This window comes from Ptychodera flava, chromosome 19 (assembly GCF_041260155.1).
Source record: "Ptychodera flava strain L36383 chromosome 19, AS_Pfla_20210202, whole genome shotgun sequence".
NCBI classification, from domain to species: Eukaryota; Metazoa; Hemichordata; class Enteropneusta; family Ptychoderidae; genus Ptychodera; species Ptychodera flava.
Window position 1 is genome coordinate 12,788,455 of NC_091946.1, and position 26,802 is coordinate 12,815,256.

Genomic DNA, 26,802 nt, shown 5'->3' on the forward strand with positions numbered 1-26,802 from the left:
TCTTCAAATTTAAATCATTTACTGAATTGCTAACAATTCCTGTTGAATTTAGACGACTGAATAAAGTAGCTTTGTAACTGTCAGTAAGACTTAGATTCTCAGCCCATTTTTGACCAATTTGACCTTTGACTGCATGCCATTTCTTATCACAACTAATTTCCAATAAAGTGACTTGGTTTTGGCATCGCTTTTTGTCAGACTATAATTCTCTAAGTCTAAAATATCATAGTTCTCTTCGTTTTAGATGTTTGAAGTGATGATTTGATTCCAGGAATCTGGAATAGCATTGGGGAGTTCATCCTTTTGGTACAAAGTTGTGTGGAAAGCGCCCCCAACGTTTCCTGTTTGAAAGCTTTCTTCACATCATTGCACAATCATATCGTCATACAACGTACAGTACTTAGTACGTTTTTGAACAACTACTGTTGGGTTGAGCCGTGGTCCAGTGGAACCCCCTCTCACTCCTAATGAGACTGAAGCATCAGGACCGACCATTCGTGGTGATCCATCGGACTAACCCGACACTCAACCCTTTTGTTTTCACGTTCCCTTTTACAATTTCGTAATTTATGTTGCTTCCCTGAGAAGAAGGCATGTGTACACACGTCTATGGGGCGCAATATAGACGCAGAGCGGAATAGACCACAGGTGACTGTGGTTGCTTTTCTTTCATGCAGCGTGTAGTTATAAACGTCTAATTTTTCAGCTTCCACAGAAAATATGAAAGTGTTAACCCTCTTTAAATTGTCAAAAGCACCGGATTCACATGCAACAAACGCACGGCATACTTATTGAAAGCCTACTTGACTGTACGGTTTTACTCACAGTGGTTCAGCCAAAACTTGCTGACGCCTTCCCAAATTTACTGATTTTAAAAATTCAAAGTTGATGTTACTTTTCAGAGTTAATGTTATGGAAATAAATGAATGCTTACACATTCAAAATGAGTCAACGAAAGCGACAGAATTGTGAGATGAAGAGACAACGAAAACTTGACCAAGAGGCGCATGTCGCCTTGAACATATTGTCACCCATTTTCGTTTGTCGAGCCTTCTTTTGGACGTACCACGGACCTCTTGTGCCAGTATAGCAAGTTGGAATTAAATCCTGTGATCGGCAGTGAGATTCACTTGATCCCTTACAGTTGCAGTTAGCTCAATTTTCCATCTGGTGTTAATTATTTACCACTACTTTTGCATAGACTATAGAGACTTAATTTTCATTATTTTTGTAGAAGACTGTATATCTGCATACCAGATTACCCTAACAAACATGCCAACTGTGAAATGCAGTTGCATTTACCAGCTAATAGATCATAACAAATATACTGTGTAATTAATTCTACACATAAATCATTTTTTCTGTAAAAAGTATTCTTTAATTAATGTCTTTAATTAATGTTTCACTCTTAAGAGCATAAAGAATTTCATGTACAATGTAATGATTTGCTCAGTATCTAGAGAATTATATTATGATAGCTTCAACTGTAAAAGGATAAGAAAACACCAAGGCTAAAATTTAAATTTGAATGATGCAATAATTTTTCAATATTTGGTGCAATTATATACACAAAAAGGAAATGACAATTATTTTTGTTTAATCACCAATCAAAAAGTTAAAAAAAATACCTTAGTTCACATAGTATACGCTAGCTTTTTACATGTTTTTATAGTTCAAGTGACAAAATCAATTTATGTATGATTGATATCAGAAAGATGTACAGAATTCTCATACATTAATGTGTCTCAAAATGTACAACAAGCATATATCTTTAACCAGCTGTAATCACTTTCCTTTGCAACAATAAATGTCCATTTTTTAAAAATAGATCACACAAAACCCTGCTCACAATTTTTTATTTTAATTTCATAGGATATCTTTATTACAAAGTATGAAACAGCAATGAAACAAAGCAAATTTTTGGACATATACAGCTCAGTACTATTATTCCTAGAATATAAAGTATCAAACAAAACACATTCGAGTAAGTTCCCAAAATTGTCTGCTGTCAAAATATTTATGACACTTTCACAATATTGCATATCAACACACTTCAAAAAGTGTAGTATAGCATGAACAAAACTAAACATTGCATAAAACATTGTTGTCAATGTCTTTACCTGCAGCTGCTGGGGGAAACATGATGTTTGTAATATATTTCATGAGAGACAGTCATCTGAACTTAATATGTACAACAACTTATCTCTTTTATTTAAATCATTCTCACTGGAGCCAAAAGTACCTGGAAGGTCATTTATGTTAATGTTAAATAAGGTAGGGCTCAGATTACAGCCCTGTTTAACTCCTAATTTTGATTGATTACAGCATCATGAGTTCAATCAGGCAATCAATATAAGATAATCAAATGGCTAAACAGCTTCCATTTCTACATCTTCATATGAGAAACAAGAGCAGCATGTGCATGAATTTTTACAAACGGAACAACATAAATGCTTTGGTGAATCTGATGGAGGCTTTTCAAAATCAAAATAGCTCAATAAAAATTCTCGCAAGCAGGAAGTGGAATTCTGACAATATTGCCACATAGCATCTGACATGTCCCTATTTGATGCAATATCACTGTTGTTATAGTACATCACTGCCCTTGCAAAATTACCATCCCTTCCTGCCCTACCTGTTTCCTGAAAATAAAACTCTACCGTCCTTACGGACCGAGCACAATTAACAGCAGCGGGGCGAAAGAGAAAATGGGGGGGGGGGCACGAAAAAAATGAGTGTTCTTGGGGTGGGCCATGAAAATTCCAGGGAAGGTAAGGGGTGGGCCACCAAAATTTTTTACACCATGAAAGACAGAGAATATTTTTCAGCATTTTTGTTCCTTGTTGAAGCTGGAGTTCCTTGTTAAACTTCTTGTAGCATGATGAAATACCAAGTCTTAAACCTCACAATGCAGTTGTTATGTGTAAAATGAGCAATATTATTATTGAAAATTGACTTCATTTGTCAACAATAATAATGGTTGGTAATGATACAGAGGCTAGGTTGAAACTGGTTATTTCATCATGCTATAGGAAGAACTAGAATACGTAGTGGACACACAGGACAAAAATACTGAAAAAAGGAGAAAAAATGGCATTAATGGGTCTTTTATAGTTAGCCCATGAAGGACTATTCCAATGGCAGACTGTCATTACAGTGGAGTAACATCGAATATCGTGGGTAGTCATAGAAAGGCAGACACTGGGTTGTGGAAAGTGCATTGAAATCACAATGGTCATGTTATTCATATGTTCAAAGTGTGTTCTATTTTGATCTCCTGCCTTGGAGCATGCATCATTTGGAAAGGTATTGAGGGTCAGTAGCTGTACATAATTTGGCTATTTTTGAGTATTTTGTGTTCTGTGTGTTTCACTTGAAGTTCTTATTTTACTCAGAGTATGAAGAAATGCACAATATTGAGCTTGATAGACTAACTTGGAGATATGCAGTGAACACTGTCATCATTAAAAATAATTCATGTCTAAATCAATGCTTCAACTATAACAACTATAACAGCACTGAATGAACTTGTAGATTGTTTATAAGGTATTTGGTAATTTCATCATTCTTTGAGATTAAAATAGCACAACATAATACTGAAAAGTAGCTGTAGGTGTTACAAGTAGTAAAGCTTGAACATATGTTATTTTGTTTGTTTATTATTTATATATTTATTTGTTTATTATTTATTTCAAGAATGCAAGAATGCAGGGCTCGAAATACTTTTTTTCAACCACCTGTCCACTGGACAAGTCAAAATAAAAAGTACATGTCCCAGTGAGAAAAGTACCTGTCCAAAATGGCATAATTTATTAAAAAGAAACTATATTAATTTCAACTCACCTGAGACATGATGAATTGACATTGAATGTCATTTTTAATTAGTTTGATAGGAAAGCAACCATATTGAATAGTCTAAACTCAATTTCAGTGTGTGCTTGACAGTACATGTATATACTGGGAAATTATCTTGAGTGAGTCACTGCTCAGTCTTGTTACAAATACTTGATCTAGTCATCATCTGCTGACCATGCACTGCATTATCATCATTTTCTTGTGTTTGGTTATTATCATACTCATGCCGTCTCCCATATGGCTGCACATGAGGACGTCTATGTCTTGCTTGCCACCACAACTGAATTGCTGGTTCTTGATCAAAGGCTTCCATGGGAACTCCACAAATGTGGATTCTCATTAGTTGATTCAAAGTTTGTGTGGACAGGGCTGCTCTCCAGTCAGATTTGATCCTCTTCATTACCGAGAATCCCCTTTCACATTCTGCTGCGTGAATGGGCAGCAATAAGACACATTTTACAACAAACTGAAGATTTGGGAATCTTGCTTCTTGCTGCAACACACGCTGCCATAGTGTTAGATTAGTCATTGTTGGATCAGACCTCTTTAATTGGCTGATGTACATCTTAGCATCATTCCATTCTTCTGGTATATTCTCTATTTCACACTCTTTTCTGTGCAGCAGAGGTCTGAAGTGATTACATATGATTAGCAGGCTGTCATTGCCATACTCCCTCAGTCTCTCTCTGTCATCTGGCCAGTTTCTAGGATCCAGTACAGCAGTACTGGCTAGCATTTCATTGTCCTAAAATGTGTGAAATCGCTGATCAATATTTCTCTGCAATCTGGCCAGGAGTTCTCTCCTATCATTGGCAAACAAGTTCTCATCATTGCCACCTTTGGTAAGTACATGGCTATCACGGATTACACATTGTCCATTCTCATTCACTTGAACAGTGTCAGCAAATGGGGTTTCATGTAGACCAGGATTTCTCTGCAGATCCTGTAGACTTTCTCTGGTGCTACATACCCTGCTGTGTACCGTTTCTGTGGTGCTGTCATTGGATTGGAACGCCAAAGATAGCAATGTCAATATGTGGAAGCAATCTCTCAGGAAGTTGAGAAACTTCAAAAATCTGTATGAACAGAGCTTTTTCAGCATACCTTTAGCCCTGTTCTGGGCATCAGTGGATTGTCCATGTTCCTGGACACTCTGCAAGTGTACAACCAATGCAGGCCAATTTCTTTGCACAGATTTTACTGCTCTCTCATGATGCCCAATCCAGCGGGTTCCCAGTATATTTCCTGGTCTCAGTATTCTGATTACACAGGCCTCACCTCCCCTCAGCTGGCCATTCCAATTCAGTGCTGAGTAGTGGTAAAATTTGTAGAGTGCTAGAAGTATTTCTGTGACAGTAGCCATGAATTGAATAGCCTTTGCAGAATATTTGATTCAAAGTTCTACTTTGTGTGCAACACAATGTATTTCTTGCAAATACGGCACATCTCTCTTAATTAGTGCTGCCACACCACCCCTCTGGCCAAGCATAACTGTGGCTCCATCTGCACCAAAACCAACAATGTTGTCTTTCCATTGCTGTTCTGGTAATAATGCATCTTCAGCAAGACCTCGATTAAGGGCAGCAAGGATTCCACCTAGCATTCGGCCTTCCCTCAACAGCTTGCAGAGATAGATATCTGGTGACAGGCCTGTTATTTACCATGATTCTGACATAAATGATTTCTTCTTCAATTACACTCTTGTCAGTTGAAGAATCACACAGCAGAGAAAATAGTTGAGAGTTTTTAATGTGTGTTGCAGTTTCCTTTTGTAGAACATCTGCTATGCAGTTAATGAATTCCCTTGCCTGCTTGTCACTGGCATATGTATTTCCACAAACCACTCCATTTTTTTTCTGCAAGGCTATCAAATTTAAAAAGTCTGTAAATGGTCGCTCAGCCATGGCCAGATAATATGCTGTGTTAAATAAACATTGCAGACGTTCAACTTCTTTTTTCTCCATGTTCAAAACTGCCTTCTCAAGCTGACTTGATTCCCGCATTTTTTGCTCCTCTCAAAGTCAAAAGTCGTTTGACATTTTTTGTGTTGTCCTGATCTTTCATGAGAAATAAGATTGTCAATACGAAAGCTTTTACAGCCTACAACAAATGATCCACATTCATCACTGTATTTACCAGCATATTTCTTACAGTACTCACAAAATATTGCACCCTCAGTATCTATTAACCATGGTCTTCCGCGTTTCCATGCTTGAACAAAGCCTTGATTCCTCTTATTTTTCTTCTTTTCACCATCTTCACTGTCATTACTACTACTTGCCTTCCTGTTTGATGCTTTAACATCAGCCTCATATTCATATGACTGCTTACTGATACTGTCATCACTTTTCCCACTTGAGTTTTTAAACAAATATTTGTCACAGTGTGATTTTCTGCTGTCACTTTCAGCTGGAGTCTCCCTTTGTGTTGAAGTTTTTGACAGAACACAGTGAGTAAACCCATGTCTGGGCAGCTGCAGCTGTGTCATCTGCAAAATGACGTAACAGCGCCCTCAGTGTCGAGATAGCTCTGAGAATCTCACAATCAATGAGATTTGAGACGTGACCTTAGATAAATCAACATGGCTGCCTCCTGTAAACAGTGATTAGATATTATCGAACTTTCTTTTACTTTTTTCTGACAGGTAAATGTCCAAATAATGATTTTCAAAATTTTAAAAGATACATGAATTTAAACTTATGAATATTTGCTGCAGTCAATAGGTTGAAATACTGGTTGCAGGCTGAAAAAAGCTACCTGTCCACTTGGAAGAGTACTTTTCAAAACTACTTGTCCCAGGCCAAATTTCACTTGTCCGGGACAGGCAGACAGGTATTATTTCAAGCCCTAGAATGTTGTTTTCACTAAAGCATATATTAAAAGTTATAAGGCCGTTAATTGTGCTCGTTCCCTTAGCACACCAACATGTATAACTTGACAAACCCACTGACAATCAAGACCTATCCAAAGCTACAGTAGCAAAAACAACTCTGAGTGGAGACGAAGAATCCATGAGGGATGAAAGAATTTCAGTCTTCATAGCTTCAGTTTGTGGAGCATGATACTGATTGAGTAAACGGTGTTTAGGAAGAGGTGATGAATGGATTGGTTGATACTGATCTTTGCCAAGAATATGATCAAATAATACATATGCATATCCACACCATTCTAATGGAAGATAAATAAAAGTCAAGGGAAAATCCAACTTTCTTAACTTCAAATCTTCAGCAATTGGTCATAAAACTGCGCTGTAACTGTCCTTAAATTTGGAAGACGCTGATATTTCTCGTAGATGATGTTGGGTCGGTCTGGGTTTTCCCTGATCCTCACAGGATTCCGCAGCTAGAGAGAAGAAATAATACCGTCTTTGTACTTCCGAGTAGCAGTAGCTGTCAATGCTAAATGAGGTACATCAGGAAACAAAGAGGCCAAAACACAAAGCCGTGAGTAATCAGGACAAAACTCGTGTCTCCTGAGGAAATATCCAAAGAAAATTGATTTGTGCATGATTTGAATGTTGAAATTGCTATTTTCTTCACAAAAGTACCACCATGTTTTAAAGACAATGCATGTATCTTCAAGTATCAATACATATCAAGGAATGCAAGGAATGACCCAGTCACCCTTCTAAACAATATTAAATCTTACGCCCTATAAGCCATTATGAAGTGAAATTTGTGGAGAAAATGTTAAATTGTCAGGTGTTTTTTAGACTGAATGCATACCAAGCTTTTGGAAATTGTTTGTGAATATGAAACAAAAATTAATTACTCAAGCCTTAACGTTTGGTGCTCTAAAATTCTGTAAAATCAAACAACTGATCAAAGTCATTCACACGTGCTAAAAAGCTGAGTCCCCTGTCACATACAGTATTACAGCAAAGAATTACAACACTAAAGTGCTGGTCAGTTTCTGCAGCCTGGAGAATATATTCAAGGGGATATTATCTCTATTTTTTATTTGATGTTGAGGGGGTTATTGTGTTTGGAAATGGTTAGTATGGGACTAAATGTCAGTGTGTTTTGTGTGTGACAATGACGTACTAGTGCTAGCCTATAAGTGCATAAAATGCATTATGCCAGGTTATGAATTGCATCATCCAGTTGAGGATTTCAGTGAACCCTTCAAGTATATAATTACAGTGAAGATATTAAAATCTTGTATGCACATTGCACTCCTCAAGTTGCAATCTGCTCTTTATATGATAAAATTCTAAATCCCATTTTGTGTTTATTTGTGTATGAACTCAGTATGAGAAAGAACTTTAACAAAACATTTTATGATAAATTGACATTCACATATACCGGTAGAACAAATGAAAAACATTACAGAACATTTTTCATTTCCATGGATACACCTAAAGGGGAAGATCTGTGTTTCTCCCTGTATTTGGTTTTCAAATTAAAGATGAGTATTTAATGTGTAACTCTGCTGATATCATAGGTAAGTTAGGACAGTCACTACAATATTGAAGAAGATATTTCAATTTTTCAAATCTTATTTTACCTTTGGCACGGAGGTCGGGGATCGCCCTGTTTTCAAAAGTTGGCATATGAGAGTTGCTCAGGTTTCTTTTTCTTTTCTCCAACTTTAGCTCGATTATTGAACCAATCTTTTTGATATTGGGGATTTGGCCGAGCGGTTTTGCCTTTGGCTTCTCCGCTAGGTGACAGGGTACTGTACGTTGTGAGTTCGAACCCGATTGAAACCACCGTATTTTCTCCAAAGACTAAGATCAAGCATTTTCGTATGTGAACCCCCTTCCCCTAAGGCAGAAGAAACTAACCAGTCCAGAATGAGGGCAACATCATCATGCCATTGAGGTATTTATTTTTCAACATCAATGTCACAAACCATTGACCCTTACACAACATCACTGACGTCTTTATATTGTAGTGTTAATGAGTGTGCCTCTTGCTTGACTGTTTCTTGTGACACTGATGCCGAATCAGATTTATGTATATAGTCAAATTGTCTGTCAACCTAGTACTAATACTATAGCACTATCGCAGCATACAGTTTGTAACTTACTTACCAGTCAATGTAACAGTGTGCTTCATCTACTGCGACGGCTACTAACTTTTCTTTGAAGCGCTTCCGTTAAAGGAACCCCCGCTCTTCCTTACTCGAGACTATTGCTTCCGGATGAGCATATAAAACATGAACATCTTCGGTTTCTGAGAACGCAAAGTCTCCATCCCTCTTCAGTTCAACATCCGGAGCTTCAGACTCGTCTGCACCACTACCTGAATCGGTATTAGGCTTGGAATTTACATCTAGCATTGCCGCTGCGCATGCCATCCCCTGCGCTCTCTGTTTTTTCGCTCGCTCGAAAATTAGAGAGTTTAAGGGGGAAATGACAAGAACAGTTCTTACTGTGTTGACGTCACGGTGCTTATGAGCAAAAAGATATGGCAGTAGCTGGAATATTACAGATTTGCCATATCCCGTGGGTAAGACCACTAGCGCATCTTGACCCTTGTAAACACTACTCAGTGCCGCTATTTGTTTCTCACGGAGATGTAACTGGGGCCCGGGAGAGAAACGGCGTATCGCAACATCCAAAGCGGTCTCGAAATCCATAGGCCTACTGACATTAACTGAAGGTCACTGGAAGTTTGCACGCTTCTAATATGCTGAGATGTGACGGTCAGCCACCATCGACATCTGCATCGAGAGTGATAATTCTCAAATCACTGTTATAGGGATTTTACATGAAATTGATAGACAGCTACAAAAATAATAAATTATATATCAAAAGAAAGCTCTCTTCAAGACCAATTGATTGCATTTTGTTTGATGAAAATCGGTTTAGTACATGCAGAGATATGTCCTGTTGAATTTGAAAAAAACTTCCTCCTATTAGAAATTATGCCATGGTAGACACCTGTAGTTATCATAACCACCAGGTGACCCCATTTTGAACATTGTTTGAGGAAACTAGAATTGCAATTTCTTGTGCTTTTTGCAATAACTCAAGCATTTATTATTGAAAATTGATGACATTTTTTGTGGATATTGCTGACGAAATGTTCAATGGTTTTTTAATTTTTATAAAAGAAAAGGTTATTTAGAATGCTGTTTACAAGGTAAAAAATTAAACAACAATACCTGTAAACTATCAAATGATACCTGTGACATTTTAGAACTTGATTTAAATTTAACAAAATTTTTTTAGATTTTTTTAATTTGAACTTCGAAATTTTTTTTTAATTTTTTTGTGTGATTACAACTTTTATTAAATGATTATGAAATATGTCTGATTAATGTAGATTTTAAGTTAAAACAAAGAACTTTTCCAAGAAGTCAAAAAAACTTCGTTCTCAACCCTTTGTCAATGCCGTAAAACAGCAACACGCATTTATAGAATGAACAACTGCATTAAACTGGATGCAAAGTTAAGCTGCCCCGGAAATAACATAGACCCTCGAACATGTCGAAGTCAGCGGTACGAAATACAAACCAGTATAAATACAACTTTTTCAAAGTCCGGGACACCATCAATGAGGAAAGAAAAAATTAATAATCTATGGCCTTGTTCTTCAGAGAGAACCAAAATAGCTCCCTTCTCGGGAACTAAAGATAGAAACTAAAATTTCAGTAAAGTATCGGCAAAATGTGGTGCACATGCGTATGCCTACACTGCATTGCAGTGCTGGCTCTATCGAAAAATATCACCCGGAAGTCAAACTACTTCGAACAAGATAACGTTTGAAAGGGTAAAGTATAGAAATATATATCTCTAGATCCTTGCGTTAGATAAGAAATCAGACAAATCTAGCTGCAAAATCGTGAACGTCGGAACTCAGCTTAGACCTCCTGACACAGAACATGCGGCGAAGCGCCGATTACTTGTATGTGATTCCTGGGAGTGCCCGGATGTAAAGTTGGGGTGAAACCATGCTCGCTAAAAAGGGCCTTAAGCATCATTTTTCGCATCGTCAGACTCGTAATTATTGCAGAATTACAATTAATATTTATCATAAAATTAATTTTGGGGCCGAACGTTTAAGGAAATCAAGATTTTCTTTCAAAAAAACACAAACAAACACCAAAGTTTGATCACAGATTGAGTTTTTCTTGGCCGATTTTAAAGTTTGCCCCCTTAAAATGAAGCCCATGATCTCTACTTTCGTACCAACCCTAAAAAATAGTGATGAGATCGGAATAAGTCATGCGGAGAGCCTATCAAAGAGGTATATGTTCGATCTCCTTCGCGGGACATTTGAGGTCACGGCACAACGCTCATAATGGACGCCAAAATCGCCGGTACGCGTAAGTTTGTAGTCGTGCTGCTTTGCCATTTGTCATAGTACAAAAGTGAAAATTTCCCAAAATGAAGTTAAAATAATAATCTTCAACACTACAGTTTAATTTTCTCTGATTATTTGGTCTATTTAAGAATTAACACGAAAGTTCGGACTAGACCTGCATCGAACGCGTACGTTCAACACAAATGTCACGTGACCTAAAATCCCTACTGTTAATCCACAAATGTATCAAAATCAACTCAACATACCTGTCTGCTACCACCGTACGTTCGAAAACTGAGCTAGTTCCCAAAATTTTGACACTTACCTTCAAATTTATGATCCTACTATCTGTTCTTCATGCATTTACAAGAAAATTTCATCAAAATTGAGCCGAATATATACAGGTAATACTATGGTACTATAAATGAATCCAAGCTGGAATAATGCCAAGTTCGTACATGTCTACGTCGTCTGCTGGCGGCCGTTCCGAGGAGAACGCTGTCGACGAATCATATAGTTTCCCTCACTTCGAACACGACCTCAGCAATGTCACTGGTCGCTCGAAGTGGATTTGGAGAGACGTCTTGTAACGTTCGATTTTCCCACTTCCCCGGGGAGCCCCATCATAACATCATGACGTCACTTAGGGCTCCCCGAGGATCATAATCCAACGAAGCCTTGACCGCGTCTCTGGAAAGCCAAAGGTCATCGACGGCGCCCTCTGGAGAGGCAAACAAATTCTAACATTGTGGATAGCGCCATATTGAATTGAACTTTCATCCAATCACAGCTTGTTTTATTTTAACCCAATAGCGTCCATGTTTACATTTACCGGTACCTTGCGGTACCTGACCCTTCCCCCCCCCCCCCCCTCGCCCTCTACCGGGGAAAACGGGTCAGGGAACCAGACAGAACCGCTGCAGTTGAAAGATAGCCACGGACTGGACAGTGCGCTAACAAGGTAAGTTCTCTGTCGTGAATTGGGACTCTCACGTCTTGTTCCACATAGTATTCGGCTCCCTATATTGCATAGGTCAAGTAGATCTCCTCTCCCTACATTCTGTTTCACATGCCGTAGGATATAGTACAGGTTTGCTATAAGCCGTAAACACAGAAAAATCTATAAAATAAGATGGCGGAAATCCTTTGCGTAAACGTTACATTAATCTCTAATTCAAAATTACGAATGTTCATAGCGAATGTCATAATGAAATGACTACTGAAATTAGTTCAAAGTTACAAATATCATAAACTAAAGATAAAACTCTAAAACTACAAAGCAGTTACTGGAGATAGTGAGTGCGTGTCTGAAACAAAAGTTACGAATACAGAATTGATGACATTTCCTTTATTCGTTGACGGGCTTTCATAGCCGCTTCACGAACTGGTCGTGAACTGTTCACGTTACTATTTGTAGTATGTGCACCTTTGTCAGTGTCGGCGCACGTTTCATTATTTGCAACTTCTGAATTAACTTCTAATGGATACAATTTGGTGATAGGTCTACTGGTTTTGCCAGTACGCGTTCTGGTGCAAGCGGAACGCACCAAACCATCATTTCCTGTGTTAAGTTTTTCAACAATGGCAAGAGACCACCTTATCAGTGGGACAGATTTGTCTTCCATAAGAACAACATCACCCACTCTTATCTGATTCTGAATGGCCCCCTTCCCTGAAATTCGATCTCTTTTACGCAATGTGTTGAGGTAATCTTGAGACCATCTTTTCAAGAAATGAGTGTGAATTTTGCCCAATAAATACTCTGATCTCCTCTGGAGACGTTCTTGGCTACGGCTCTTCTTCATCGATTGAGTAGTATGGCAAAGTTGTAATTAGACGGCCATGCAACAAGTGTGAAGGGTCTAGACTGAAAGATCGTTGGAATCGGTGGAAAGAGAAGTGAGTGGACACAGTTACGAGTGTTTCGATACATAGCGGCCGCCGCGTGGTATGCATAGAAAAATAGGCCGTCAGATCGCCAAATTATGGACGGCAACAGTATATTTCAGTGATCGGAATGAAAAAATTCAAATAAAACAATTTTCGTGAAGAAATCCATCATTATTCATTAAATTTCATCATTATTCGTTCAAAATTGAGGAATTGCATCGGCGAGAAGTGTGCAATCTGTTCGGTGTATGATACGCCATTGTTTTCTATGGGAAATCAAGCTCGTAAAATGAAAAATACTAGTATGTCTGGAAAAAAAACCGTTGATCTAACTTTTTCATTTCGTTGTAATTTCTTATAGTTTTTGAGATAACACAGCGCATGAAACTATCGTTTTATTTTTTTTTTGAGTTTCCCTCTTATTTTTATGAAATGACAAGTTAACGATCGTTTGACTGTTGACTGTGTTTTCAGCTATTTGTGCATATGAATAGTTATCGCATAGGTATTTTCAGATGCCACAATGTCATAATTGCAAGGTCAACATATAAGGAAATTGAATCTGCAACTATTTCATCAATATTAAACTGTGCAGGGAGAAAATTTGGCGAAATTTTAAACATAGAGTTGAAGGCGGATCTGACTCTCTGTATGCGTGCTCGTTATGTGTGGCGAAAAGTGACGTCACTGTGACGCTGAATGAACTGTGATTATGGCTCTGTCGAGTGCCGCGACGTTGAGGTACATTACACCAACTTTTTTACTTGAGACTTCCAACTGTGTTGCTTAGTTGCCGCTCGTCTGTGTTGATATTTCAACTTTGTTCGGTGTCTCTCTGCTTTCTGTTTTGTACAAGCATTCTGAGTCTGCAGTTTTTGTTTTTGTTTTTTGGGGTTTTTTTGGTTTTTTGTTGTTGTTGTTTTTTTCTGCACAGGATGTGTGTGTTTCGAACCGGGGTTTCGAAGTGCAGTGGGAAAGCGTTTCGGCAGGGTGGGCGGCGGGCTTCGAATTCAGTACAATCCTGAAATCGGCTCTATACACAAGACAGTGAAACAAAACATACACACTACTATACATTAAACGCAAAGCACCAATATATGAACGAAGTGGACAGTTGTGCTTTCCCTTTACTAACCAGGGTCATAGCACCATAGATTCACCGGTGTCTCGCCATTTATTCCAAACGAAATAACTTCAATGATCCTGTTATTCACCATATCGTAAGGGAGCATTCGTTATTTACGGGGAGGGGGGGGGTCGGTGGAAATCAGGGGGGGTTGACTTTTACAAAACCGCTTTTCAGGGGGGGTCAAATTTTACAATCAATGATTGAAGGGGGGGTCAAATTTTACAAAGGTTTGTTTGAGTTATGGAAAACAAAATTGACTTTGGAATTTCACCGAAATGTTGCTTGTGTAACCGATGTTTCGAGACGGCAGAATAATAACCGACCGAAGCTCAGCCAAATTTATTTCTCTAGCAGGGCCAACAAGTCCGAGACTGGCATTAACCTCTCTAGAGCAGCAACAGAGCATGTAGCCCTGAGTACAGGTCTGTGTGTTCCTGGCGTATACGGCCTCCACCACGCTGCCCTGCAACGGTCTGTGGAGATAACTGGGGTCTCTGCAGCGAGATTCAAAATGGGGATCGCCATGGGTAAACAACTTGTTGAGTATGTTATGTTTCAGAAAATGAGCGGTTTTGGACGTTAGGAGAAGTCAATCGCATCTTTTCTGGGATTGGTTAGGAGGTAAAGGTAGGCAGGGAAAGGATTTTGCCCCAATAGAGCAGAATTTCGGCCAAAAAGACCGTTTAGTCTTCATTGCGGTCCAGATCCAGGCCGCAGAGACCTCAAGTCTGTTCAAAGACCATTGCAGGGCTGTGGTAGAGGCCATATAATGCTGGGAACACACGTGCACACACCTGTACGCAGGGCTACACAGCATGGGGCATGAAAAATTGCCAAATGAGCTGCCGAAATGAGGAACCAACACACAGTCATATAATGTAACAAACAACTTCTGTATCTATTGTGTCAAATATCGGGGTCTACATATAAAATAGTAAAACCGTACCCAAAACTATAAATATTACTCCATGGTAACAGTAACCGTACTGATCGACCTCCCGACGGCAGGAGTCGAACACACTTTCAGAACAAAACTCTGTTCAAACCCTTTCTAAATGCTTAACAATTTCTATGGAAAACTTAACAGTACCGCAGAGGTACCTCAGACTTGACGACGCGGCTGGGAAACACAAATAGTTCACACGCGACTTTAACTAATGTTCGATGATGAGCACAATTGTAAGTCCCGTGTAATGTCTGCACATGAAAGTCGGCAACAACACACGCAATTTACTGCTAAGCAGCGTCCAGTTCAGCTACCACGGGAGCAGCCATCTTACTAATATTCTTAGATCTTTTGTTTACTTCCGGTCGGGACATGCCGAACTAATCTGAAGTCTTACTCTGCTAACTCCGCGCATCGACAAAAGTTCAGTGGAACAATCATAAATAATGTTCTCATGACAATCTCAGACATCTGACTGAACTCATAAACGGAATAAAGTTCACAGTTAACACACAATTTGCTGCAGAAAGATCAGCTTTCAACTTGTGGTGATATTATCATCTTAGCAGTGTGTATATTGCAAATATACGGCACGGCTTTCACTAGTCTGGCAGAGACCCTGCGATTCGCGTTCTTCCTTGTTGGAACACGCGCGCACCCTTCAGAGACGCGACGCGAATCCCAGGGTCTGGACGTTCTTGCAAGCGACCGGTCGGATTTCTGCCTGATCCGGGTACTTTATAGAACTCCACAAATCCGTTAATCAAACAAAAAATGACAAGTACCATAGCCAAATAAAATTAAAAATGAAAAATAAAAACATACAGCATATATAGGTCTGCTAGCTGCCATGCCAGTATATATTCTCTCCGCCCAGTTAGATAGGTTTTTCTTTTGATTGCACTGCCTTATGAATATTCATATACTTGCAAGAACGGACAGTCGCTGTGTCTGGCAGCGCGTGCTCACAGCTGCACAGCGTAGCCTGCGAATGCAGGCCTATCGTCAGCATCGTGGGCGCGCACAAAACAAGGCACAGCGACTGTGGAGAGTCTAGGCTTTCACTTGTGTGAGCAATGTTCGTTCCATCGACTAAAGTAGAGCATGGCGTAGGGTTTAAATAAACTGTCCGATCCGCACAAAATTCGATCTCTGCCACTCACCGGTTTCTTTACATATCTGCTGACTTGAGTAAGACTCAAAATAGAGAAATATCTGACTTAAAAGCACACGCACTATGAGAACCTGTGGTTGAAACATAAAACCCTCATTAAATATGTTAATAGATCCTGACGTCATCCCGCCAGCGCCCTCTCGCAACAACCGTTAGCAAGATCATTTTGCTTTGCCCTGGAAAAACATGCAATAGCGTGGGGTCAACTGACTACGCATGCGCAGTCGAAACATCAATGTCCAGAGCTATTTTCGAGGCTTCTTTTGCCGAAAACCGCTTGAAATCGACCGATTCTACCGTAAGCAATCGACTTTTTCCCAATCAGTGTAATTTTTAACGTCCAGTTTGGAATTTTGGGCCGAAAATTTAGGGTATTTTCAGATTATGCTGTATTTAGGGCTGATTTTATTCGTGACCTCCAATGTTTTTTCCGGGTCAAGCATTGCATGATCTATCGTTTTGGCAAAGTTTGAGAGCCGAGTTCGCCCATTATACCATCGAGTTCGGTTTTTATTCATGACCAGTTTTCCGATTATTTAAATTTCCAGTTTATGGTGTTTGTCGAATGCACTGGTGAAATAAAGTGTTTTTACGATAATTTTGTAATTACTCACGATCGTTCATGCCACAGGCTCTTGACCCAAAGTACAATATAACAGGCGAACCGCCAGCCGTCACCGATACAACAAAAATCAAACTTGATTTTTATTGTATCAGCGACGGCCAGCGGACCGCCTGCACCGAGTCAAGAGCCCGTGTTTCATGCTAACGTGCATGTGTCCCTCAGCAGGATAATATTCTCCGAGCTCAAAAAAGCGTTTTCTGGTCATTTTTCTGTGATCGCCTGTGCCTTCAATCAGTGAATCGAAATTCATCGCACGGCCACGATTTTGCAGCTTCCACGGCCGATCGCAAACTTTTTAGCGAGCGTTGTGATTGGCGAGATGAGTGACCTTTAAAACTTTACACAATTAAAAGTCGTATTTTTGACATTTACGTCAAATTCTCGCGAAATCTGCTCACGGGACTCGACGAGAACAGTGACTGAGTGTGCGTGGCGTTGCTCTCTTGTTTGTTTTATGATTCCCTGGAGCCTACGGGCGACTTTTCATAGTGACACGCTGACACTCAAACCTTCCAGTGCCAGTGCAGCATGCAACGTAAAACACTCTCTGGAAAGTTCCCGTCTTGGACTCCCTAGGTATACAGTGGTAACACACAAGAACTCCCAGGCAAAATAGAAAATACACAGGTCCTCCATACATAATCTATAAGAAGCTATGAATAATTTCTTTTAAATACAAAACTAGCTAAATCTGTGTATTTATAGATTCTTGATTATTGATATTAATGTACTTGATAAGACTAGGGTAGTTACCAGTGCATGTGTGAGCAAGAAATCTGATTTTGGAATTTCACCGAATTGTTAATTCACTATCTTGTCAGAGGAAACTATGAATAATTTTTTTCCATAACATAACTAGTTAAATCTGTGTATTTATGTACGCTTGATTATTGATATTAATTTACTTGATTAGACTAGGGTGGTAACAAGTGGATGTTTGTGCAAGAAATTTGATTTTGGAATGTCACCGAAATGTTGATTCACTATCTTGTATATATGGAAACTATGAATAATTTTTTTCCAATATAAAACTAGGTAAATCTGTGTATTTATGTACTCTTGATTATTGATATTAGTGTACTTGATTAGACTACAGCGATTACAAGTTCATGTGTGTGCAAAAATTTGATTTTGGCATTTCACCAAAAATGTTGATTCTCTAGTATGTGAGGAAACTTTTTCAGCCCGGGGCCATAGGGTGCGAAGGGTTAATGAATCAAATCTGATGAATTTTTTTTTTTCATGGGGGGGGGGGCACATTTTACAATTGATGAATTGAGGGGGGTCAAATTTTAGAAATTTGATTTGGAGGGGGGGTCGCTTTTTACGTTTCATTTGTCGCGCAAATTCCACCGCCCCCCCTCCCCGTAAATAATGAATGCTCCCTAATATAAAACAACCTTGGTAAAGCGGATGCGTGAAGTAGCCTTCAGTTTCATTTCCTGTATGAGTTCGAACCCGATTGAAACCACCGGGCCGTATTCAATGTCTCAAATGTGCGACCAAAACGATAGAGGTCATCATGAAGAATGTTAAAATTTTCCCCAATAACAAGCCATGGGTGACCAAAAAATTAAAGTCTATTCTCAACCAGAAGAAGAGAATCTTTTTTCGGGGTACATCAGGCGAGAAGCAGTTGATAAACAAAGAAGTCAAAAGAGCGATTAGGCAGGCAAAGTTAGATTATAAAAATGAAATTGAATCAAAGTTTGTTTCTGGTAACTTTCGATCTACTTGGCATGGTATCAAGCATATGGCAGCATTAAATAAGGTTACTCCTTCAGAGTCAAAGGTTACACTAAATAACTTAGACTCAGCGGCGCTGCCAAAGGTCCTACACACATTCTTCACTCGTTTTGAAACAGAGGATTTTTCATCTCAAATCTCAAATCTAAAACAGTCATTATCTCCTGAGTTAGGGATGTCTATTGAGACAGAGAAAGTAGCTAAAACTTTTCAATCATTTAAATGTGAACAAAATTCCAGGTCCTGATTGTATTTGTGGTCGCACCCTCTGTGCTGATCAGCTTAGTGTAGTCTTACAACACCTTTTCCAAGTTTCTCTTAATACAGTTAGTATTCCTGCCATATGGAAAAATTCTATAGTATTAGTAGTACCAGTCCCAAAGAAAGCTAGCCCTAAAGAACCCAATGATTTTCGACCTGTTGCTCTTACTTCCCTGGTAATGAAAACATTTGAGAAAATAATTAAGTCCATTATTCTGACAAAGGTTGGCAACAAACTAGACCCCTACAATTTGCATATCGACCGGGAAAAGGTGTTGAAGATGCTAAGCTTTTCATTCTCAATACACTGTACAAACACTTAGAAAAAACAGGTGCTCATGCAAGAATCCTTTTCGCAGATTTCTCCAGTGCTTTCAACACAATCCAACCCCACATCCTTGCAGAAAAACTCTTAAAATTTAATTTTAGCAATCAACTTGTTCTTTTGATTATTGACTTTCTTACAAATAGATCACAAAGGGTGTTTGTCAATGGTATTTTGTCAAGTATCATTAAAACGAATACAGGTTCTCCTCAGGGTTGCGTTCTGTCTCCTCTGTTGTACATCCTTTATACTGACGATTGTAGAAGTACACATGAAGGTAGCCATCTTGTTAAGTTTGCTGACGATAGTGCTCTGCTTACACTTCTACTGGGATCAGAATGTCATCATGGTCCCGCTCTTAGTGAGTTTGTTGAGTGGTGTGATAATTCGTATCTAAACTTAAATGTTAAGAAAACTAAGGAAATGATAATTGATTTTAGGAGGCAAGAACGCAACCCTCCTACGTCCATTGTTCACGATCAAGAAGTCGAGATTGTTTCGAAGTATACATACCTTGGTTCAATATTTGACAACAAATTGAGATGGGATCATAACACCGATGCTTTACTGAAGAAGGGGCAGCAAAGATTGTACTTTTGAAGGAAACTGCGTTCATTCATGGTTGATAGACAAATTCTATCTCTTTTTTATAAATCTTACATTGAAACGTTATCTCATTTTCATTCATTTGTTGGTGTCAAAATCTGTCTGTTAAAAACAAAACTTCACTTGATAGAATTGTTTCACTTAGCTCAAAACTAATTGGTATACCCCGGAGAAGTCTTTCTACGTTTCATAATCAGCAAGTACTCAGGAAAGCCCGCTCAATTCTTTTGTCTAGTGATCACATTTTATCAGCAGAGTTCGACACACTTCCCTCTGGTCGCGTTTTAGATACCCGGCTTGCAGGTCAGACCGGCGCAAGTTGTCATTCATTCCAACCGCTGTGCGGCTTTTAAATGATTCCTAAACTGTTTTTGTGTAGTCCTGCGTCTCCTACCATTTTGTAAATTTGTATTATATATTTTTGATGTTGTATTTGAGCCACGCTTTTTAATTGCCCGTGTTTGGGATAAATAAAGTTCTATTGAATTGAATTGAATTGAATTGAGGTCGATCTGAAAAAAATAGCAATCACTGCGCGGCTGGTCTGACCTAGCCAACTGCCCCACCACGCTTAAGTTAGGGTTAGGGTTAGGGTTAAGCCTAAGCCTAACCCTAACCCTAACCCTAACTTAAGCCTAACCCTAACCCTAACCATCAGAAATACATATCAACAAACAAACAAACAAACAAACAAACAAATAAATAAATAAACTGCTCTTTATTGACAAATATTAACAAAATAGCTTTTCGCTGTTATTTTATTAAAAATAACAAATAAACAAACACAAACACATACACACAAACAAACACAGACAGACACAAATAAACAAGTACGAGCCCCTTGTGGTCCGACATAATTTTGCGCGGCAGGGAGTGTCTGGCGGCAAACCTCCTGAAGGCTCGTAAAAATGTCTCGCTACTGAGGTTTGTGACCAATTCTAAATGTATGGCTCGAGTAACGGCACAAGTGAATAAACAAATGTACGCTTTTTGCTCAGACTTTCCAACTGAGACATACACTGCACCAGTAAAATCCACGCCAGTAACAGTAAAGGGTGGAGCATCGCTCAATCTACAACTCTGTAGGGGTGCGGGGATTGGCTTTCTGTAGGATTTGCCGCACACTACTCGACAGACAACGCATCTTCTCAATATTGATTTTACAAACGGTCGAATTTGTGGAATCCAAAATCTCTGCCGAATGTGCGGGATTGTTGTCTGTGATCCGGAGTGTTTTATTTGCCAATGAGCGGCGATCACTATAATTTTGTGAAGTGATTTTCTCGGGGAAGGAGAAGCGGAAATTTAGCTTCGTAATGTAATAGGGAAAGCGGCTCCACACATCGCCTACACTATTTTTTCATTCTCTATGTTCATGTTTGATTTTGTGTGTTCGGCTATTGGTGTAGATATTAGCCATGGCGAGACGTAGCCGTAATCTGGCTGTCGAATGACAGTGTGATCCTTTCGTTTTCGTTACGTTTCGAAACCAGGGTGTGGTCTCTTCCTCAGTCGCTTTTTTGATACTTGCTGTCCTTTGATTTTTGTTCCACTGTTTGTGGCTTAATCATTGTCGGTGTTTTGTTCGTCCAGTAAGGAGGCTAGAATACTTATATCAGGGTCAATTTGTTGTGTTTCATTTTGTTCGGTCTTCTCTGTAAGATTGTGTACTTGTGCATTTATGAGTGTGTCGTCAATGTTTGGATTTCTTTTGTATGCGATGATCGGTTTCATCGTGAATAAATTATTTAGAGCTTGGTCTTTTTCTTTTTCTTCCCAGTTCTTCAGGAGTGCTTGTTTGATGTCTTTGTTTTGATATGTGGACTATATGTAGTAGTAAATATCACTTTATTAGTGTTGTTGTTGTGCGTTTGTTTGTGATTTAAATGTGTTCTTCGTGTTGCTTAATTTGTTATCGCATTGATGTTTGCTATTTCTTGTTGTGGATATCCTCGTTGAAGTATTTTTTCATTAAATGTTTTGGACATGTGAGTTCCCCACAGTTACGAGTGTTTTGATACATAGCGGCCGCCGCGTGGTATGCATAGAATAATTATTATTAATAATTATAATTATTATTACTATTATTTCGTAACTGTGGTGTTCCCGGCGTTATACGGCCCCACGGAGACCATGTAACGCCCGGAACACACAGACCTGTACGCAGAAAAGTCTGTAGTGTCTTTTATATAATGTTTGTTGTTTTTTCACGATTTGTTTGAGGAAGTGGTCTAAGAATTCCGATATATGATATGATATGTTGGACTTGAGCTTATTATCGGGCGACCTGCGAATTTTTTGTCCGTTGGTGGCGCTTTTTGTAATTTTGGTAGAGGATACCAGCGTGGTGTTGGCGTATTGGTGTAGGATGGATTTATATATTTATAAGTGTGGAAGTCGATGTGTTTCTTGTTGTACATTTCTGTTGTTAGTTGGTGAATTTTTTCTACTGTTGGTTTTGTGTCGTCTGTTGTAGCAGCACCAACTAATACTCAAAACTTAGGCATACACAGACTTGACTGATGTGGCATATCTCCTTTATTGCTGTTTTACATACACCAACACCGTAAGATCTAGTAAATAAAAACACAAATAAACTACTAGTCTAAACATGGTGTGCTCAACGTACAGAATATAACTGTTCATGATGTCTCAACTTCTGTGGCGTCATCATTGCAAATGAGCGCAATCTCTGTCCGATCATTGTCCGATAGTATGCCATGGGCATTGCTATAGTCTGCAGGCAGTGATAGTAAAATTGTCCGTGTACACTGCACACTCTGGAAAACGATTCCGTATCTCATCAATAAATGCTCTAAACTACTTTCACGTGCAATAAATGTCTCTCATAAACTCATGCAATACAAACTACGTAAACATATTACCTCGTGGGCCCATTTAGTTGCTACTCTAGGTGAATTATCGGCGAACTTGAACTACTGCCTTGGTTCATATGGAATATATAGAAAAAAGTAGCCCTGCGTACGATGCTGTGTGTTCCGCTACAGCTAATCGCCCCGCTCACCACAGCCCTGCAAAGACCCGTACGTAGGGTCGGTGACTTCAAATCCATTTTGGGACTTGACGTAAAAAGCCAAATTACTGCCGAAATTCAGCGTTCTTGGGCCCAAGTCGTATCCCTGCCTACCTCAGCTACTCGATCGCTTCCAAAAATGCCAGTCTTTTATTCACTTCTCGTAAATAACCGTCGATGTTGGCAACTCTCTCGCTAGCCCTGCGTACGATGCTGTGTGTTGGCCGCTACAGCTTCCTAATCTGTGGACGTTCACCTTGCTGGTGCGTTCGTTATTGACTTTGTCAAATTTAATCCGGTGATAATCTGGTGAGAACGTCCACAGATTAGTAATTTACCCTTGATTACTTTGGCTAATTAGGCACTCAAACTCATCAGATAATAGACGCAGCATGTTGATAAAACGTATACGCAAGATTGTCAAGGGCAGTGCTAAGTTAAGACCGAAACACCAAAGGTTGGTAGAATATATCTTTATTAGCGATACAACGAAACACCTACCCACCCCCAGGGACGGACATGTAGACAACCCTCTGTGATGAAACTGGTCAACTACAATTAAGACGACGTCTCGCACCATGGCACTTCGCCTGGGCACATTCCATTTCTGTCGTTTTGTGAGGGTTGTCAGATATCCATTCCTCCATCTGCCCCAGAACTGTTCTGCAAGATACTGAACCCTCCTCAAACGTTTCCTGATGTAAAGGTATTCCTTTATAAATTTACAAGCAGGGGGTAGAGCTGATGAGGATTTCATTGTGAGTAAATGATTTGGAGTTAATGGCTCAGGACTCATGGGATCATTGAGAGTCTCTACATACATACATGCATACATACATACATACATACATACATACATACATACATACATACATACATACATTTTAATTTTTTAATTTTTAATTTTTATCAGTCCATCATCCAACGGGCGTTAGCCCAATTACAGGATGAGGTACGCATAACCCACTAACCCCCAATGGAGCAATGAGGAGTAAAGTGCCTTGCTCAAGGGCACAACACCGTGCTAGAGTCTTGAACTCACCGCCCTCCGACAGTGAGTCCATTACTCTGGTCATACCGGGTCTTGAACCGGGTCTCGAACCCACCATCCTCTGATAGTGAGTCCGTTGCCCTACCCACTGGTCCACGGTGCCTCCTACATACATACATTATTACGAATATCAGTTTCCCCACACTTTTACCCCGTTTACTAAATTTCCCCATTTGTAGGGTCCTTTCCTAGTGACGGTAAACACAAGATGAAGACGATTGTCATCACAACTGTTGTATTGGCTTATCTGTTCTATTGCCCACTGCCTGATGGGATAGCCAATCCTTTCCTTCTCAGATTGCTACACGGCTCGCGTCAAATTTCAAGATTCGTGGTTGGTACTTCTACTATGTAATTACTCTGTCGTACACGACAAAATGCTCAATAAGTTCAATAAGTTAAATAAACACTGGAATTATTCAATTCGTAGGGAAACATCATTCAAATATGAAGTAAACGATACAATGACGATTATACATTTTATCACTTAGTCTGTTCATCAAGAAAAACTACTCTTTGAGACATTTATTTCAAATTACTAGTATCCGAATGGCGTCTGATGGTGGTTATTTGGTCCCATAAACGAGCTGACGTGTGGACATTTGGATTACTAATTTATTAACGTGGAAGATACTTTACAGCGTTAAAAAGTGGGACAAAGATTATAATGTTTGTCACTGTGTCATACATGGCGTGAAGATGTTTCAGAGCGCAATTATCTTTTTTTTCGGTACAGGGTATCGTATCTGTTGCCCTCGGTTTGACCGATGAGGTCGGCGTGATCAGAAGTAATTTGAACTTTGAACAGGGCGTCATTGCCCTGGGTTGCGACGAAGAACCGCGTATCGTCCATTCAGACACCGTTTTCGATGGAGTCAACGTTCGACTTTATAAGCCGGCTGAAAGTACGGAGGGACCTTTGTCCGGGACGGTGTACATACACGGAGGTGGATGGACCACTGGAAGTAAAGGTTAGCACTGAAATCAGTTCAAACTTATTGTGTTGGCTTAAATTTGTATGGAAAATTTGCTTTGCTCATACACTGTATCTTTAAAATGTGTGTTCAGTCACGTGATTGCCTAGCTGGCTTTCATTATGGTATACAAGTTCTTTTGTGAAGAGCCTCACTTATAGTCTTGTCATTTACTGACTTCTTTCTGTGACGTCACAGTGCCATTTTACGTTTTCCTCTCTCTCTCTCTCTCTCTCTCTCCTCTCTCTCTCTCTCTCTCTCTCTCTCTCTCTCTATATATATATATATATATATATATATATATATATATATATATATATATATATATGTATATATCTGTATTTGTAAAGTCTGTCATATTTGACGTCGACGTCATTTTATAACTAATGCAAGGAAAATCTCATTGAGGCACCAAGGATTATATCGGGTTCCACATTCTTCATCGCAGTGAACACAGCATCTCCTATATCATACTTCTTCGTAAACCTTAAACCATGCCCTGGTTTCCTTAGAGCTGTTTTATCAATTTACCATGAAACTGACTTGTTCCAATTTTTGTCTTCTCAGATTCATTTCATTACCAGACGAGATACATGGCGGCAAGACTTGGAATTGTCCTTGTGTCAATAGAGTGAGTGTCAACCATAAACAACAATAAAGGAAGCATGTAGATGAAAAGCACTTCCTAATTATTCAGCTCGTTTTTGAATTCGAAAGAGACTAGAATGTCGAGATCGAAGAACAATATCACAACCAACAGCATGAATGTGAAATCTTTATTCAAATTCGAGCATTACAGTACAATGACAGAGATTTATCATTGTGTTTATTGTATGAATGTACCAGACGAGATACATGTTACATATAACTTCTATTTAGGCTCTTAATGTATACATGTAATTAATTACGCATTTTCCTCCTCGATTGTTATGTTAATGTTTATCATAAATTTATTATTATTTTATTATTGTCGTACAGTTATCGTTTATCTCCGGAACACCCGTTTCCAGCGCCCATCGATGACTGTATTAAAGCCACCGTGTGGTTTTTACAACATGCCAAAGACTACCATGTAGATCCCACCAGAATAGCTGTGGTTGGTGACAGCGCTGGCGGTAATCTCGCTGCGGCCACTGCCGGCCTGCTCACCTTTGACGATAAATATCGGAATATGGCGTTACCGAAACTGAAGTTCCAAGGGCTTATCTATCCAGCTTTACAAGCTGTGGACTTCCTGACGCCTTCGTATCACCATGGTGACATCTTCATTCTGACCAAGGATATCATGACTAAATACTGGTCGTGGTATCTGACTGGAGATTTGAGATACGCCGAGGCCATGAAGACAAACAACCACACCTGTCCACAAGTCAAGAAAAGGCACGGTCTTGACTACAGTCTCATACCGGACAAATTCAAAGGGAGGGGATACACCCCTCCGAAGTCCCAGGATTTCGGAAGTCATGAAATTTCCGAAAATATTCGTGAGACTTTGCTGAACCCGGACTTCGCACCACTGATGAGATCCGATCTGAGGGGTCTGCCGCCGGCATACGTACTGACTGCAGAATTTGATGTACTCCGAGATGACGGAATTTTGTACGCCAAGAGGCTGGAGCAAGCCGGTGTTCCGTTACATGGAAAAATTACGAGAGTGGATTCCATGGAATATTCAGTATTTCTGTTGGAAAGGTATCACTTGATGTCGGCAGAAAGTGTATGAATGATTTCATTGAATTTTGTAAAGTGAATCTTTAAACTGGGCATATTCTGACGAAAACAAGAAAGAAATTCTGTACTACACACAGCTAAGAAAGTACGTTTAGTCGGTTGGGAACCTGTTTTATTTCTATCATCTCTTTTTTTACATTTTGCTCGCTATAAACTCAAAGAAAACAGCAAAATTTAAATTCACCGTGTATTTTTGAAATTT

General features: G+C 39.3%; 2 protein-coding genes across 2 annotated transcripts in view; one reads left to right on the forward strand and one right to left on the reverse strand.

Moving 5' to 3' along the window:
* LOC139118616 (alpha-1,2-mannosyltransferase ALG9-like) overlaps positions 1-26,802 on the reverse strand; it is a 513,500-nt gene that overhangs the window by 216,588 nt on the left and 270,110 nt on the right. The window lies entirely within an intron of this gene.
* The window catches only part of LOC139118606 (neutral cholesterol ester hydrolase 1-like), a 15,614-nt gene continuing 803 nt past the window's right edge, over positions 11,992-26,802 (forward strand). The window contains 6 exon segments of the mRNA XM_070682017.1: positions 11,992-12,069; positions 24,075-24,229; positions 24,632-24,866; positions 25,437-25,500; positions 25,848-26,500; positions 26,503-26,802. The exon segment at positions 26,503-26,802 is cut by the window's right edge and continues 803 nt beyond it. Of these exon segments, the coding sequence (XP_070538118.1) occupies positions 24,104-24,229; positions 24,632-24,866; positions 25,437-25,500; positions 25,848-26,500; positions 26,503-26,627 (1,203 nt within the window). The 5' untranslated portion in view covers positions 11,992-12,069; positions 24,075-24,103 and the 3' untranslated portion in view covers positions 26,628-26,802.